The sequence below is a fragment of the Pithys albifrons genome, chromosome 4 (assembly GCF_047495875.1).
Source record: "Pithys albifrons albifrons isolate INPA30051 chromosome 4, PitAlb_v1, whole genome shotgun sequence".
Classification (NCBI taxonomy): Eukaryota; Metazoa; Chordata; class Aves; order Passeriformes; family Thamnophilidae; genus Pithys; species Pithys albifrons.
This window is the reverse complement of record NC_092461.1, coordinates 41,827,776-41,846,096: the sequence shown is the minus strand read 5'-3', so window position 1 is coordinate 41,846,096 and position 18,321 is coordinate 41,827,776. Positions and strand designations below refer to the sequence as shown.

General features: G+C 38.5%; 1 protein-coding gene across 5 annotated transcripts in view; it reads right to left on the bottom strand.

Moving 5' to 3' along the window:
* Nucleotides 1–18,321, bottom strand: part of ENPP2 (ectonucleotide pyrophosphatase/phosphodiesterase 2) — a 57,110-nt gene that overhangs the window by 19,036 nt on the left and 19,753 nt on the right. For 3 of the 5 annotated variants that reach the window (XM_071553937.1, XM_071553939.1, XM_071553938.1), the window contains exons 9-14: nt 15,088–15,143; nt 12,835–12,900; nt 11,999–12,071; nt 7,202–7,354; nt 4,213–4,324; nt 2,752–2,877 (exon numbers count right to left, since the gene is read on the bottom strand). In XM_071553937.1, the coding sequence (XP_071410038.1) occupies nt 2,752–2,877; nt 4,213–4,324; nt 7,202–7,354; nt 11,999–12,071; nt 12,835–12,900; nt 15,088–15,143 (586 nt within the window). The remainder of the gene's footprint in view (nt 1–2,751; nt 2,878–4,212; nt 4,325–7,201; nt 7,355–11,998; nt 12,072–12,834; nt 12,901–15,087; nt 15,144–18,321) is intronic. The other 2 variants (XM_071553940.1, XM_071553941.1) reach the window with 1 other exon arrangement.

The following is an 18,321-nucleotide window of genomic DNA, read 5'->3' as shown; positions in this document are numbered from 1 at the left end:
CAGGACACCATCGACCTTCTTGGCTATCTGGGCTGGCCCATGTTCAGTTGCTGTTGACCAGCACTCCCAGGTGCTTTTTGGCTGGGGCCTGTAGCACTGCCTGGCGTTGTTGCTATCCAGGTGCAGGATCTGACATTTGGCCTTGTGAAACCTCTTGCCATTGGCCTTGGCCCAGTGATCCAACCTGTCCAGATCCCTCTGTAGGACCCTCCTATCTTCCAGCAGATCAACACTCCTAACCAGACTGATGTTGCCTCCAAATTGAATGAGGGTGCCCTTGATCCCCTTGTCCAGGTCATCAATAAAGACATTAAACAGAACTTGCCCCGGTACTGAGCACTGGGGAACACCCTGGACCCAGCCATCCAGCCAACTTTTAACCCAGTGAAGGTGCATCTGTGCAAGCCATGGGCTTCCAGTTTTTCCAAGAGAATGCTGTGGGAGACAGTCTCAAAGGCTTTACTGAAGTCCAGTTAAGACAACATCCACAGTCCTTCCCTCATCCACTAAGTAGGTCACCATGTCATAGAAGGAGATCTGGTTGGTCAAGCAGGACCAACCTGTGCTGGATGGGCCTGATCCCCTGTTGTCCTGCACATGCTGTGTGATGGCTCAGTAGTAAGAAGTTGCTTAGTAGTGTTCTCATTGCTTTATGGTCTGGGCCTTAACTTTACACTTACACTATTTTCTGAAAACACATACTGTCAAGACTTCTAACTTTTAACTATCCTTAAAAATAAAAAATCATCCCAAAACACAATTAGTTTACTTGAAAAATTTTGAAAGTACATTTGAATGCAACAATACACTCTGTTAGAAGCAGTAAGATATATGGATAGTATTTTTTGGTCACTTTTAATATTCATCTGATTTCATAGGCTACTAAGTGAAAAGCCACAGTAAAGTATTTTGGGATAAATCTTTGGCCTATTAAAGGGTCATGCACGATGTAGAAAGCCCTAAACTGACAACAGTCCATACTAACTGTTTTCTTCTGGGGAGTGGGAGAAAGCATTTTTCAGTCCTAGGAATAAAAAAAGGCTAAAAGAAAATCTTAGAAAGTGAAAATCTCTTGTTTAGCTACTAATGTTTTGATTGCTTAAGGCATGATCTTGCTAAGCTTGGAATGGGCTCTACAGAATCTCAAAACTCAAGCTACAGGCTTTTTCAGTGCAAAGGTGTGTTTGCAATATTAAGACAGAATCACGGAACAGAAAAATGGAGGAGGAATAAAAAAGATGCCAATTTGCCATTTAAGGGGGTGAACCCCAGTTCTAAGGATAAGAAACACGTTTCTTTGTTCTATGTTCAAACTGCTGATTTATAAGCAATTGCAAATATTCAAACTAGGAAGCTGCGGACAGAGGCCAAAAGAAAATGCTATTGCGGGAAAGGCAGTGGTATGACTCAGAGGTCAGTGAGACAAGCTGATCTCTTTGTAAGATACTGCCATTCACTCTCCAAAGAAAACTTATTTTTCTCAGCAATTTGGGAATTGAAGACTGAAAGATCTTTTAAAAAAAGACTTCTCAGAACTGAAATTTGTTTTTGGTAGACTGTGAAGGGTAGGAATTCAGTCTTCATGGTAGTCTACTAAGTTTGAACAACATGTGCACTATTTTCAACAGATCTTTACACACTCTTCATATATTCATCAAGCATAAATACCCAGGTAAATAAGTTTATAGTAAAATAAATGCATAGTTTTTTTTACCATATTCTCATGATCTCTGCTACCATTTTGGTAGTATTTAATCTTCAAATATCAACTTTTCTATGAAATGTGTCCTCAACCAAATCAAATCTGAAGTGTTGTGAAAGGACAGGTGACTATACAACAAAAGTTGTCACCCTTGTAGCTGTGCTGCAAAAAACATTGGTACTTATGGTTAGTTTATGAGTTACACAGTTTGCATGGCAGCTTAAACTGCTGGCAAAGCCAGGTTTGACCTGGTACAGTGAGCCACAGCAGCCATGGTGCTGGCACAAGACCCATCCTGGTACTGCTGCCCTGGGGGTGGTATACCTTAGGAGCAACAGGAGGGCAGCTGGGTCTGTAATGCTTGAAATCTCAGAGTTAGATTTACCAGAGGACTCCTGCCTGAGCCTTGAATGCTCTAATCAAAGCTCAGTTAATCTCAAATACTAAGTCAGGGTGAATTTCTAAAAGCATGCTTCAAAAAAGCAACAGGTTTTACTGTCAACATTGGCCCTAAATGCATACTTGAAATCTTCTTTATATCCTTCACAATCTCCAGCCTGTTGCTGTTTAGCAACACACACTGCTTCTAATCTATGTCAAAAGTATGATAAAACTACTGAATTAAAAGTAAACAATTCACCTTTTTTTCTATTAGATCATAAAATGTACCAGATGCTTTTTTTATATCCAATCTGTGCAGTGCTGAGATCCTCAAAGTCCATTTTTTGTTGACAAGAGGGAGAAAGGGCATGAATAAACTCCAATGGCTCGTAAGCTGGCACATGAAACTGGCTTGGGGTTCCCACTCCCTCGTGATATAAAAGAGTGAGGTTTAACCCACACATTTCAGTCACCCACTTGATAGCTTTACCTCTGTGGAGTCTGTGAACTGCTGACTGGGAAGAGAAAAAGCAGCTGGTCTGCTGTGGGATTCCCTCTGAAATTCTTACCAACACACACTGAAAAGTTACACCCTTTGGGTGACATCAGTCCAAGGAAGGAATTAAGTCTAGTTCTCAGGATGTAAGAGGTACAATTAATTAACTTACACTTTAGGTTATTGCTAGGCCTAGGGCGAATTCGCCCTAAAGATCCAGGCAGCAAAATTATATCATCCACATTAGTCAGATAGTTGCTTAAAAATTCAGTTCTTTCACAAGTAGTGTCTTCCATCCCTGCAGAAGGGAAATGCAAAATTAATCCAGCCTGAAAATAAACACATATTCCAGAAAAGCAAAAAAAGAGACCCCAAACACCATATATATTATTTTGGATGACTAATCTTATTCTTTACAGCCATCTAATTCCAACATAACACACTGGTAGGAGTCAAACTAGGAGTGATTTTAGCACTGGCATATACAAGAGAAATACCAGTCTCAGAGTCATAGAAAAAGTCACCACATATACCATGTGTGCACTGACACAACTGCAAATTAAGCTCATGGAAAAATCAAAATCTGTTTCTAGTTTAGTGTACTGCTTTGGGGATTATTTCTTTTTAAACAAATGATTTTAAGAGAAATTGCACACAAAAGGTATTGTCTGTTGGTGGTCTAAGGCAGCCGCAGATAAACACTTTTCTCTTGCAGCCATTTGTGGTGGGGAGAAATGTATTGCCAGCCACAGGATGTTCTCAGCACAAAACTGCCACCTCTGGAAATCCTTCCTGCCCTGCCCTTTACCCTTCTCTCCCCACAGTCAGAAGGGATGCATATGCCATTTTGTTGCTGATGTAGCGGTTTTTGTAAGATATTCATGAACAAAGATCTAAACAGAACAGGATGTTTGGTGGCATCACTAAAAAAGTTATGTAAAATCAGGTTTCTCTCAAATATGGTCACATTTTTCTTTAATAAAAAGCTTTTTGTTTTTGCTAATATTTACTATTTCTTCTATTGTAAAGTTTCTTCTAATGTCTGAAAAAATAAGACCTACCAAATATCTCTGCTTTTAGGTAACTCTCCATCTGACCGTATCTTTTTACCTCTTTCCTCCATTATTTTGATGTCTTTTCCATCCAAGCTGGACACAGTCTTCTACAGATATTCCAGTCTTTTTCCTAGTCAGATAACTTGACCCACTAATTACCGTGGAAATGCCTTAGTCTGAAGCCCTACTTCTCTCCTCATGTACAGAACAGAGCAATCAAACCTTTTCCTTCCATAAATACTGACAAAAGTATTACTCTAGGCACATTATAGCCTTCCAAAACATGCAAGAAGAACTGTACTTGGATGCAATATCAGAAATTACAACATTTGAAAAGCTCTGAGTGAAGATTTAAATACCCAGATCACTGTTATGAAAGAGAAGTGTCCTCGAGCAGCAATTAAAAGGTGAGCTGAGTGGCCAGTCCACACCAACTGGCTTGGGTAGTGTTAAAACTACTAGAAAAAAACCAGCACAAAAATACTTTAAATGAAGCTTTCATTTTGGTCACCTATTGTATCTACAGCTACATTGTTTAAGCATTTGTGGACTGATAAATATTATAGTTTAAAACTTACCATGATCACCAACAAATATGACATTGACACATCGATGTAGTTTCAACTGTTTGAGACCATCCATTAGTTGTCCTACTGTCTTGTCAATCTCTCTCAGAGGATTCACCATGAGCTGTATAAATATGCAGAAAGAAAAAAAGGTTAATTTTGTCATTGTGATGTTCCTACAACACAACTGGCGGTCCTTTGGCAAAATTCTGGTAGGATAACCATCCAGGTCAAGAGGCAAAGCCTTGGCTGAGCTGTTACACCCACAATTATCATACCATTTCCTTTTGTATATCCACACCACAATTTCATCGTGAAAAAGCCCTGCTGAGATGCTGACACAAGACAGCAAAGATCTTTAAGGCTCATCCTCGGCCTCCTGTAAACACATGTACAGTTGGTAAAACTATGTATAGGTGGTAGAAAAACACACATGACTTTGGGATTATTTGTTTCTTATAGATAAAGAGCAGTACTTTTAAAAGGCTATTTTATGTGAATGGTTTAGTCAAAACATGAACATGAGATGAAGCTTTGGACTTGGGATTCACGTGCCAAGTCACTTAATGAAATTCCCTTCAAAGGTCATCTGATACTTGGATGACAACATGCTTGTCACTTGAGGAGCACATGCGGCTCAGAGGGAGCGTTCTTCAGCTTCAAAGCCAAGAGTTCCCAACAGATCAAATGACAGTTCTGGCAAAATTGCAGCAGGCGCTAGAGCACACAGAGGACTGTGAATTCTTCATTTGAGTTTCTTTTACATTAAGAAAAAAATCCAGAAAACAGCAGGGTACAGGACTGTGTTTTTAGCTTTAAGGAAATGAAACATTTTTACCCGGATGGAACAGAGGAGGTAGAAGTAAGATTGTAGTCAGAAGACTCAGATTTTGCTTTCCTTTTGAGAAGAAAACATTTGGTGTCACTTGAGAACTTCTTTCTCACTTGTCTGTTTGATTTGGCTGGTATCTGCAATAAAAAGTCCTCCCAGTGACAAAAAGAATGATAACAACTTGTGGATGAGAAAAAAACCCCAGATTTTGCCAGAATTTTCTAAAATAAACACCACATTAGTATGACCCAGAAAGAGATGGTTCAGAAATTCTCCTTTTGCCTGAGTCATTAAGGGATAGATGTTAAATGAGTCTGATTGATTATAAGATAAGACAGGAAATGTCAACTCCCATGTGACAATATAAATACACACATGAGAGAAGGAATCACAGTGGGGAACAGGAGGAACAGTTTTTACTTCATATGGAACTGGTTCAGACAAAGGGTAAAATTTTGAAATATTTTAGTTCAGGAAAGCCTAAGTAGTCACTTTAGCTAAAACTTTGAAACATTCAAGTTTGGAAGAAAATTGTCTATTTTAGCATTCTTCCACTCTCAAATACAAAAAATTTCTTCTGCAAATGGGAATTCCACTTTTATGAAACTATTTATTTAACATCATTCATGTATGAAAATACATTCACTCAGAATCCAAAGCTTATTCAAGGAAGCTGGAAATCCATACAATCATAGAATATACTGAGTTGTAAGGGACCCATCAGGATCATCGAGTCCAACTCCTGGCCCTGCACAGGACCATCCCAGGAGTCACACCATGCACCTGAAAGTACTGTCCAAATGCTTCTTGGACTCATGCAGGCTTGGCACTCTGACCACTTCCCTGGGAAGCCTGTTCCAGTGCTCAGCTACTCTCTGAGTGAAGAACCTTTTCCTGACATCCAACTTAAACCTCCCTAACTCAGCTTCATGTCAGTTCCTTGAGTCTTGTCACTGGTTACAAGAGTGAAGAGATCAGTACCAGAGAGATTTCCCATTAATGTTTACTTTTGTCAGCAGGCTTGAGGTTTCTTTTAAAAACAATAATGATAAAAATTAGAATAACAATAATTACAGAGATTCCAAGAGATGATAATTTTGTTTAGCTACCCTCTTCAGTAATTTGATCTCCTCCTACAGCTCACATTCTTTCCCAGATGCAGCTTTCAGAGTTATTGGCAAACAAATAAAACCCTTGCATATACCTTTCTTCACCTAATATATTGATATCAAAACTTTGGAAGACTGTCCAGAAATATTTTATCTTTCAAGATACAAGGATCTCTAAGATGGTGCTACAATAAAGAGTTGGTAGCATTGCAACAGCATTGGGTATGGGATATGAGACACAGGAATCACAGCTGGATTCTCTCATGAGTTTTCCCTTAAAAGAATTTTGATTAGAAGAAAGGAAGAAACTAAAGAAACAAAGTTTTTCAATGATTTAGATTTCTGAAATGAAAATAATACAGAAACAGTCTATAACCCCTCCTAGTGTGTTGGTTAGTGCCAGGTGGAGAAAGACGGTACACTAAGGAATACTGTTTTCATCCACTTGCAATTTTTCCTAAAAAAGCAATTTCTATTTGATGTTTTCCAAGTGACAACAGAGTAATGCAGTTTCTCTATTGCAAACACAGCATTCAGAAATCATGTAATCAATAATCCCTTACCCTCCAAAGTCACAAAATGACTTTAAAATATAATTTTTTTAAAACAAATGTTCTTTCCCTTTTAGATTTTATGAATCATATTTTCCATAAACATCATGACTAGACACAAAATCTCAAATAATCACCAAGCTCCCATGAGCTGGGATTTAAGGAGGCTACAGCATATTACAGAATTTGTAATAATTCAGAAGGGTTAGCAACAGTGGTAGTGTCTTCCCTGGGATTTATCTGACATTGCCTCCAGCTGATGGCTGTATTTAAGAATACAAAGAGATTACAAAGAGAACTCTCCCTAATGCAAACAGTCTGAAATAAGAAAAACATAGCTCCCAGAAGGCTTGGTCTGGTTTGGCTGCGTTGGGTTCTTCAGTACATTTGTAAAAGTTTTAGCTGCAGAATCGCAACCTGAGGCATGGAGTGAACTCCCATGTTGAAAAAAATAAAGACAGCATAGTGCCTAAAAAGTGGCACTTCCATCATAAATTGTTGGAACTTACTTTCTTCCGACGAGTTTCCGTAGAATATTGATCCACTCTATGTACTTTTCTTCTTTTCTTTGGAGCTGCAACTGGTCTTTCCTGTCTCCTCTTAGGAGGAAGCTTTCTCTTAGGTCTCTTAGGCGGAGTAAGAGGGGAGCCATAACTACTCTCCTGTACTGGCAGGGAGAGATGTCTGGACTCAGAAAAAAGCCTGTCTCATCTCACATCAGACAAAGCTACCTGTGCCAGATAATACTGAAGCATAAATGCTCTGGCTTATTCAAAAATTTAGGCTTTTGGGCAATTTAGGGTCTGTTCCTCTTTAAGGAGGAATCCACCAAATTGTACTGAAAGCGGAACAGCAGTTACAAGAGCAGACAGCATAAAAGCAAATTGAATTGGTGTTTCAGAAGGTAGGTGGGCCTTCTGGTTTTGAAAATATATAGTTATATAGAGGGGGTTAGTTATCCAATATTAATCCATTAATGTTATCAAAATTTAAGTTAATTCCAATTAAAGCAAAATTCATTGCACACAATTGAATAAGTATCTGCAGGTAAAGTGCTGGTGGAAATGCAACATCTCACTTGAATGACAGGTTAGGTATGATTATTAGAGCCTGTCTAGTCTAAATGACTTCTGCAAGGTTTCCCCCACTCACTTTTTCACTGAATCAGTGACACCAAGAACCCTCATCCATTGAATTAGCAGGTGCCACTATTGTATGCCAGACCTTGTACCCCACTGAAATCACCAGAACCCACTAGCCACTATTTGGGGTCTGCAGATCAGAGCTATGAAGGTGAGACTCAGAATAAGCTCATATCCTTCAAATCAGCCAGGCAGGGCACATTAGTGGCAGTGCATGAGAAATCTGCCCTGCTACCTGCCTTATTACCAGCTTTCTGGGCATTTCGAGAATTTAATTTCCTAGCACTTTCAGTGTGGCATCTCACTGTGTATTGTTACTGTTCAAAAATGCACATTTACTGGGATAGACTTAAAGAAGGAAAAAAATATTAAAGGGAAAAAAAGAAGATATAGCTAAAATAAACTACTATCCCATTAATCATCTTGCTCATAATTTTAAGCTCTCCCACTCTCACTAACTTGAACACAGGTCACAGGCTCCTGGCACTGCTCAGATGGTGTGTGAAGTGCTGACAGGTGATGCCTACCAGGAGATAAACTACAATATGCCATGTGTAATGCAGCTGCTGTGTGGGCTTGAGAAGAGTTGGAGATTTATGATGCTGTTGGACTTCTGTGTACTTAGGCAGTTTCTCACAGTTGTTCAGTTACAGAGCCACATAAACAGGGAAGGGAAGGAAGGGGATGTTACCATCTGCCATGCTGTTTCATTGCTTCCAACGCAAGCAGCTGGAAAGGAGATTCTAGTCCAGTCTCATTCGTCTTTCTCCAGAAAGGCATTTTAATAAAGCAGCACCAGAGTTTTCTGTTTTTAAAATGCTTCAAGCTTTGTGCAGTCCTGATGAGAGGAGCAGCAGGGAAGGAAGGATTCTCATTTTACTGTCTCTGAATCGGCTCAGACAGAGCTCCACAATGCCAGGAAATGCGAGCGCAGGAGACCCAGGTCTGAACACTGAAATTACTGTCTCAAGACAGCATGTTAGAGGAGCAGCAGAAATGGCTTAGCAGTGCCAGATTTCCATGTATTTTAGAACTCTTATGGTAGTATATATCTACAATATTTTATGTAAAAAAAAAAAAAATTAGCTAAGAGGAAAAAAAAAAGCCAAGTTCTTATTAACCAGCCAAATCTTAGTCTTGCTTGAGAAGAGTCAGAACAGAGTTATGGAGGAGGGAAGAAAATCCCTCCCCACTTACAGAAGGAAACTGTAACATCACAAGGGTAACTAGCCAGCCAAAGCTCTTCTTGACCCGGATGGACCAACCTACCAGAGTTCAACTGCAGAAGCACAGAGGGAAATTAAAAAAAGCAGAACTAAATCAAAAGCAAGCATATATTTTAAAAGTCCCATAACTGCTCCTGGAAACAATGGAACCTATTGAAATACTGAGAAAGTCCCAAACTAAAACAACAAAAACAATAACAACAAAACAACCCCCCCAAAAAAACTCAAACCCACCCCAAAGCAAAAAAGAAAATCCAAAAACCTAAACAACCAACTCATTTACACTGAAATTCACACTAGCTTATATTTAAAGGTACAGCTGTGGGTACTAGCCATAATATAAACCGCATTTATCTAAAAAAACCTGGAAATTCACCAAAAGTTTAAGTGTATCTAAGTCCATTACTTCTAGCTTTTAAGACACTGCAAATTGGATGCTGTGCATGTCCCGGGAAGATCTAAGTTCCATCTGCTGAAGTGTGGAAGCTAAAAATTACCAGTAATGGATGCCATTAGATCTTTAAGATTATGAATTTAAAATATATTTAGAACATTACTTGGTATAATAAGCTCTAATTTACTTTATTCCAGTGGAGCTTTTTAACATTTGGAAGTTTTCAAGGTATAAAACCATTCCTCAAACTATTAACTACAGCAGGAAAAATTCAGCATAAAAGATTCACTCTTCAAAAGAAGAAATAAGAAGCCCATTTTAAATACATCAGAGTTACTATGAGCTTGTTTTCAAACATTATTTTCTGGCTGATCTGCCTTTGCATGAAATAAAATGATCAGAACTACTCCAGCTGTCTAACTGCTTCCAGGAGTATTCAAGAAAAGAATTATTTCATGGGGAGGTCCCATTCTCAGTATCAAGAAAGTAGCTGAGAGGAAACCCTGTGAGGACTTTCTTCCAGCTGGTGAATGTAAATTTCATAGCTCCTAAAAGTTACATTAAAAGCAGTGTCAAGAGAAACAATATAAAATACTTTCTAGCTTTTCTATCTTGAAAGCAGGCCCCTCCCAAACCTCAGCATCCGTGTACTCACACAGCTGTATTAGTTCACTTAAATTTCCATTCACAAAGTTAGCTCCACTGTTTGAACTGCAAACCCATACATGCTCTTCTGCTAAGTCATCTGTTCTCAATTTGCTAAAAATCAATTGTACAGTCTTCTTGGGTGTAACATAAACAACATAAAACTATTTTTTTGCAGAAGTTTCATAAGCTATTAATTCACACTCATTAAGAACCTAAGCTTTGCCTTGCAATTAGAGATCAACCTTCAGATAATCACCCAGAAGAACCCCCAACCAGTAAGAGTGTTTGGGGGCTCTTTGCTTGTGTAATGACTTTTCTTATGACAAACACTTTCTTACACTTCACTTTTCAAACCCATATAATTAACCTGAAACTAGACCGCAACTTCAATTTAAAGAATAATTTCAATGTAATCATCTTAATCTTGTCCTTTAGGTCCATAGGAAAACCTCTGTTCAGAAGGAATTACTTGTCTCCAGGTAAGTAAAATCAGAGCTTTCAGTCATAAGCCACACTTAGTAATTGTAACATTCAGTAAGAGGAACTGTAAAGCATTATTGAGAAATACCATATAATCAGAGAGCTCTCATTACTGATACCTCACCTGATTGAATCAGACATAGCTCCTGTTCTAAGCCATGGCAATATGGACACATATCCATGCCTGTCAGTTTAGCAGATCTTAACCACCCTCTTAACACCAGTATAGTGTTTCAGCACTGCCCTGCAATAATTCCTCTCACTCACTGCTCTCAGACCGTGGCTCAAAGTGCTCCAACAGTAATGCTACCCACTAAAACCTCATAACCACTGAAACCTATTTTAACAGGCCAAATAACTCAAGCATACAAAAAATATTAATGCTGCTTCTCTTTCCTCTCCTCTCCATTCAAGAAACAGGTACCAAACAAGTAAGAAATTACTGCTGGGCACATGGTTGCTCAAGGAAATTTGTATTTCCATCCAGAGGGTGGGTATTTGATACACTCCACACTTTTCAAAGATTTGCAAACATTTGTGTACCCATTGAAAAGCTTGTATAAAAATTCCTGAAGTCTTTTTTGATGGGAATCCACAGGTATACATTTGCACTGAGACTAGGGAACCTTATCCAGATGTCAGAGATCATTGCAAATGCCAGATCCCAGACATTTGAAGTAGGATATTTGGGTACTGAATTTTCTTTCCCTCCTCACAAATCCCTGGCAAGTGCATCCTCTTGAAGTTCTGGTCTCCTGGATATTGTTGGCAGAGTAACAGTGCTCTTCAGTCACAGAAAACTACGCAAAGTCAAACAAGGGGTTAAACTTTTTTCAGTAAAATGCCTTGTGGTGCTTCAAAACTTATTCCAAACTCAACAGTATGGTCCTGAGGGAACAGTACTGGCAAAGCTTTCTGAACCCCTGTAGGGCCTATATGAAACTGGAACTAGCAGCATTTTACAGTTCCTGACAGACCGGAATTATTACTTTGTCTACTGCAAGCTGTCAGCTTTAAAGAAAGCTTTTTTCCTTCTCTGCATTTTTCCTCAATATTTTATGCATTATATTTTAATTAATTTTAAGAAGGGTAAATTTTTAGAGAAAAGTTAAATTACACTGTTGCACACAAACATACTACTGTCTTTGCCAAACAAATCTTCCATTTGCATAATCACACCACCCAGAGAAATGGCCTCCTGAAAGCCATGAGCAGTTCCTTCTCCCAGAAGTGAATCTCATGTGATAAATCCTTTAGACAATAACTTTGTTTCCTTTGGCAGAGAGGATTCATACTTCAGAAACAAGTGAAAAAAAAAAGTTGCTAAAAGTGCTACTCCTGAGCATCATCAATTATTCAAAAAACAAGTATTTGAGAGACCTGCTTTTCTGCAGAAAAAAAAAAATCTGTACTAACCTCTGAGTTGAAAGGACCATATCTGTGGCCAGCAGCATCTGGTTGCTCAGAGTAAAAAGCATAAACATAAGGCCTGAAATAAAGAAAGAAAGGTTTTGTTCAGGTTAGCTTTTCTGCAATAACACAAAACATGGGCCTGCTAGGTCAAGTCAAATCAATTCAACTTTCCAATGAGTCTTATCTTTATGGAAAAAGAACTGTTTCTCAGTCATAGAATCATTTAGCAGTCCTTTGTTTCCATGGTATAATTAAGCAAACAGTTGTTTGGCAGCTTTATTAGATCCAAAATCACACAAAGGGAAGCACATGGTGTACCATCTGAGGACACAGGCTCATTCTAAGTCCTGTAGGAGAAATCACAACAGCAGCTTGCCTGAGCCTTGCAGCCATCAGCATATGGGAAGTTGTGTACTAAATCCCACTCATAATAAAAATCTTAACATTTTCCTAGTGCTCAGTGTCCAGTTCTGCAACTGCTATTGTATGTAATGTTGTGAAACCATAGTAGGCTCAGTAGGATAAGAACAATACAAGCTAATCCATGTACTACGTGCTTTTTGATAAGAAATAAATTCATACCATACATTTATTTGGAGTCAAACTCCTGATGGTTAAAAGCTGATATTGAAAAACATAACAACAGCAAAACACCAAAACAAACAAAATGCAAAAGAAACTCCCACTAAATATAAACCCCAAACAAATCCTTAAATCAGTGATAGCCTGTAACTGAAAAAATAATTTTTGGAATTAAATTTCCCCTTGTTCTTCCAGCTACTTTTAAGGAGCAGACAAACTAGCAGTTATCCAACAGCAGATGACAATAAGATAATTACCTTTCATTGTCTGGAAGGGTTAACCATTGCAGTATTGTTAATATTCTGCGCTCATGGGGAATGACACTGGACCACAAAATACAAAATATATCTTGTTATCATACGATACAAAAAGCATAAACAAAACCTTGTTATATATTGGTTCTAACACAAATAATAATAGAATCATTTTCTCTTAGCATACTGTAGCTTCTTTCTTGCTTAATACTGATTCTTAATTTGCAAACAGAATCACATCAGACCTCCTGAATATTCACATACTCCAAAAGAAAGATGAGTAAAAGTTTGCAACTGTAGTCAGAACTCAAGGCAGTAAAACTAACTCTCTGAAACAGCAGTGAACAATGATCCATCCTGTTAGCTTTAACCCAGTGAACCTTTTCTTGTGCACAATTGTGCTGCCATTGGATAGCTGGCATGAGTGAAAACCACTACATTGCTCACATCAGTACAGGTTTAAACGACCATCCAGCTCTGGGAGTCTTGCAGACACTGAAAAAGTTCTCATAGACTTAACAGTAACCAAACTGAGGGGTAGGCTGGTGTAAATCTGAGGACAGCAGAGTAACCTGAAACATCAGGCCATCAGCACTGTGACTAGCACAACTCTGCCAGCTTCTCACTCTGCAGAACAAACTCGTCCCATTCCACTGTTTGTATAGTGACAGCCATTCTCACTTGGCTGCTGAGGCCAAGTTCATGCTATGAGAATGACTAACCTTAGAAATAGCTGTTAAAATTCCAAATATCTCTGTCATCTTAAGAAAGCTCTGCAGGTCAGTGACCACACAGTTATTTTAATACAATAGCACAGTCAGGCCAGTTCCCATTAGATCAACAGCAGAATCCCAAGACAGGAACCAAACACAGCCATCAGAGCCACCATGTTGAATTGAATTCAGCACGCTTTGGAAATCTTCGACTGAGAAATAGAGATGTCAACAGCCATTTGGAAGTATGTTAGTTTGTAATGCCTTGTAAAATAACAGTGGTCCTCAGTCTCCAACTACATGGAGAACTTTGAGTTGTAAAACCAACTATAAAAATTAGAATTTATGCTAAAGTTTGCAAATAAGGCAATATTTTCAAGTGGAATAATAATTTTGGCTATAGCTCAATTTTTATATTTTATTAACTGTACAATATGGAAAAAGTCCATCATTTCAATTACCTCATTTCTGACTAAAATACTAACAATTCTGTTTTGCCTGAAAATTCTCCCCCAAAATAGTCTGTGTCCCAAACTAAATAATACAGTTTTAAGGCATATATATTTCTTTCATACATGAAGTGGCTGTCTCACTCCTGTACTATTGCCATTCATATGACATATCCCTGGTTACCTTTCATAACATTCTATATCCCCAAGCATGCATTGACCAGGGTGTTTATGGAGACTGTGTTGCTGTAGAGCTTAGGAATCACATAAATTTCTTTGGTTTGTAGAGCACCAGATTGGAGCTCTGTCAGATAGCCATCCTGCAAGCCTAAACATATCACCAGCTTGTGGTATGTTTTTTTTATTCCCTCCATGTGCTATATGATATTTAGAGCAGTAAAGAGTATTATGCCTAATGGAATCACAAAAAAATAGGCAAATTCTGTTACTGTTTCAGTCTTGCAATTTAAACATTTTCTTTGCTCCTGCAATCCTGTCACCAAAATGTAATAGAGAGACTGATCCCTATGAATTCCTCAGAACTCAAAAATTATCAAAATGCATTCATTTTTGTTTGTAAAGACACATTTTAGTAGGGACAAGGGAAAATAAATTGGAATCATTAAACAAAAGAACCAACAACAAAGATTCTCCAGGCTGTCTTTTAGGAAAGGGATATTGGATATCTTACCCAAAAGTCAGACTCTATTGTAAAATGAATGAGTCAGACCTTTGAGTCAAGCAGACGGGTGATATCAGTTAACATAAGAGGACAGTAAGAGTCTTCCACTCTCAGAGGACTAGGAAACATTGCTAGCAATACTAAGGAGGCAAAAAAACACACTGTGAAATGAAAGACAGTAATTTTTCACATAGTTACATATCTTTTCTTTAGACAACTGCTAAAAATCAATGCATGAATCTAAAGCAGCAAACTGCAGCATCAGAAACATCACACAAATTAAACAATGGAGGGTTACAGGTACAGTCTCCAAGTTACCAAATGCTTAGAGAAAGGAAAACAAACTTAATAAACACATCAAATTAATTCTGAATTATTTGCTAAAAATCTCCAGAAAACAGAAGGCACTTACATAGACCAGAAGAACGTGCCAGCTTTCACCCCTTGCTTTGCTGCAGTAATCCAAATCTAATGAGGAAAATATAAGAGGATTAGAATGTGCTCAGATCTTTAATGACTCTTTCAAATCAAAAGAAAATGTTCTCAAGACACATTCTTCTACCCTGAGCTTAGAAGAGGAAATTGCAGTTTTCAGCCTGTGGTCCTGATTTGAAAACATGGACTGACAAACCTCTGCAAACTCTCCTGCAGCAGGTCAGCTGCTGTGCAGTAGACTTTCACCTCTAAATCTCTATGTTGCTTTTAATTAAAAGTATTAAGATTCACAACCAGGAATTCCTCCAGCATATAATTTAATTTTCAAAACTCAGCCATTACTAACCTGACCCTTTTAAGTCTTCAGATGTTCAGCTTTTGGAGGATACTCAGTGAGAAAGGAACATACCTTAACACTAATCACTGTCTACATAAATGTGCTTCTTCCCCCATATTCTACCATCAGTAGCCATCAACAGAAAATGTGTCAGAAAAGAGTACACAAAAAAGGGAGCAGCTGAGTGAGCAGGTGTTAAGAAAGTGGGGAGGGACACCTTCCTCCATAAATGTTTAAGAATTTTGTGAGCTCACCTGACATGGTGATTGATGGAAATGAAAAAAAAAATCTCTATGAATTTTTTAAACCTTTTTTTAATCCTTCAAGTCCCATATCTTTTTCTAGCTATAAATCAGTTTGTAACAGAGTTCCAAAATGTAGTCACACACTGCAAGAGCATATTTCTAATTTTGTTTGGTTTAAAATCTGCCAGTTTAACTGGAGTTACTAATCCTTTAGCTGGTTACTAATCCTTTCTCTTCCCACTTCTGTACAACATTCATGATATTCCCATCTCCTTATCCCTTTTCAAACACGAGTAGTCCTGGTATGTTTGATCTTTCTGTAATGAAAGCCATACCAAAGCCCTGGTTATCTTCATTACCCATCTCTCACTCCCTCCCTTCACCATCTTTCTCTTTTCCATCCTATGACTCTATACAAGTCAGAGGAATGAGAATCAGAAAGATCCACAAACAAGAAAACAAACAATACAAGTTTGTAGCCCTACAGAACTAAATCTCTCTTTCAAGAAACTATCCAATTATCTCAAAACTCTTTTCTAAAGCAGCTTAAGGGCCAGCATGGTCGATATAGTAAATTTTTTTTCTTTCCATTATTTATGCATATTGCAATGTATCAGCTTCATGAGGAGTTAGGACAAAATGTAGTTCTCTTACTTAATAATTGCAAAGTCTTTGGTTTACTTTAAATCAACTCTTTGCAAGTACATTCTAAGCCCCTCTACCTTGTATAAACAGGCACTTATAAACTGCTATGTGGACATGCATTACTCATGTCATGCCTGAATTATTCCCACATCAGTCTTAATTGAAATAAGTTTGTCACAGTCTGGTGAAAGATGTTTTGTACAATGAGGTTATAGTTATCAACAATTAAATGTTGATATTGCCATGTTATTTACAGGAAAGTTGTTCATGTTTGGTTTTCCAGGGCCCTGGACACCTCCTCTCATCTACTCCACCAAATCTTACTGGACTCAGTCCAGTTAAATTAAAATCACAGCTATAAAAGATCATTTGTTTTCATTTTATTCTGATGTTTGACTAATGTGTCCTCTTTTGTAGAGAAGAATACATCCAGAGTAATTCCACAGAAATGGTATTTTACTGAATAAATGCAGCAAGAGACAGAGCAGAATGGCCACAGATTTGCAGCCCACTCTTCTGTATTCAGGTGCTTCTCCTCAAGATTCTGATTTCAGCTTTGGTCCATATAACATACACTGAAGCTTACATTCAAACAAGCAGTCTCTCCCAAACATCTCCCCCAGGTTCTGCAGCCGAAGCCTTCCACCAGCACTATGGTTTGCATGGTGACAATGATCACAAGATGGTGTGGCTGCAAAGTAACTGCCAGCAAAAGAGGAAAACCCAACTTTGAATTTATATAGGAACATGGGGTTTGTGTTGAATATCAGGGATTATGGTTTTCAAAAGCTCACAGGATACTGGCCCTAACAGGATGGGACAGAAGAATGCAAATGAACAGGAGAGAGGAGGAAGCATGCCTACAATCCAGTGACTGTATCCACACACTGCAGTCAGGTGTAATGCAATACAAGGGTGTTCATTTGTGTCATATAAATCAGCACAGGGTATATAACTCCAGCTTGGACCCTGTGTCTAATTAAGGCAGTTATTCATTACATATTCATTACTGTTTCATGGTATTCACAGCTGAAAAAGGACCCACACTTAAACTAATTACATTTTTCTTTGCACTGCAGATTTATTCCTAGAGAAGAACCCAGTCATGGCAGAGAAAGGAGGTCAAATACAAATTCAGCACAAGGCATGTGAGCTCCACTGCTGTTATGCTCTTTGGTTTTGCTCTGCTTGGAAATCCATTGTCCCAACAGAGCTGCAGCAGATTTATTTTTCTTTGAAAGCTTTTGTGTTCCTGCAAAGTTTAAATAGTTTTTCAGACATCTTTGGGAAGGTACCAATAAACTAAGCTGAGGGAATTCGGTGTTTGGATTTTACCATCTGCTAACTCTGACTTTCTAGCTCTTTGGCCTACACAGGTATAAATAGTCCAGTCTGCCTGCTTGGCTAAATGAAATCAGCCAAGTTCCACCCTCAGCAGCTGAAGATGTCCTGCACTGCTCCTGGCTGTTAGTGCTCTGTGTATTTTAGACAGTGATTTTGAACATGTGCTAAAAGACACCCTCCCTCTGGCCAGGAAAGTAAAATACTAGTCATCCTGACAGATGATTGTATCCTAAACACATTACCAAGGTAGCCAGCACACCTGTGAGAAAGTGGTAGCTATTTTTCAGTCATGTTGAGCATAGAGTGTGCTCCATGAATATCACATAAAACCAGCATGTACACCTTTCTGAATCAGAAACTATGCAGTCTAAAAGCACCCAGATTGGCTTCAGAGAGGGAAAATATGTACCTGCCCTGCTCTCAGGTATTTCACCTCAGGAATGCAGTCATTTACATTGGCATTAACTGTTTGGATGACTACAGGTGTCTGCTGCACTTGAAATAAGCTCAGTAACTAAGACAAAGATCTGTTAAGTAAAAAAATCAGCAAATCAAAAGGCCCCTATCTGTCCACAACATCTGAATGACTCCATCCTGACTTTGCCAAGCTGAGCCTGATACAACTCAGGCTTACAACAAC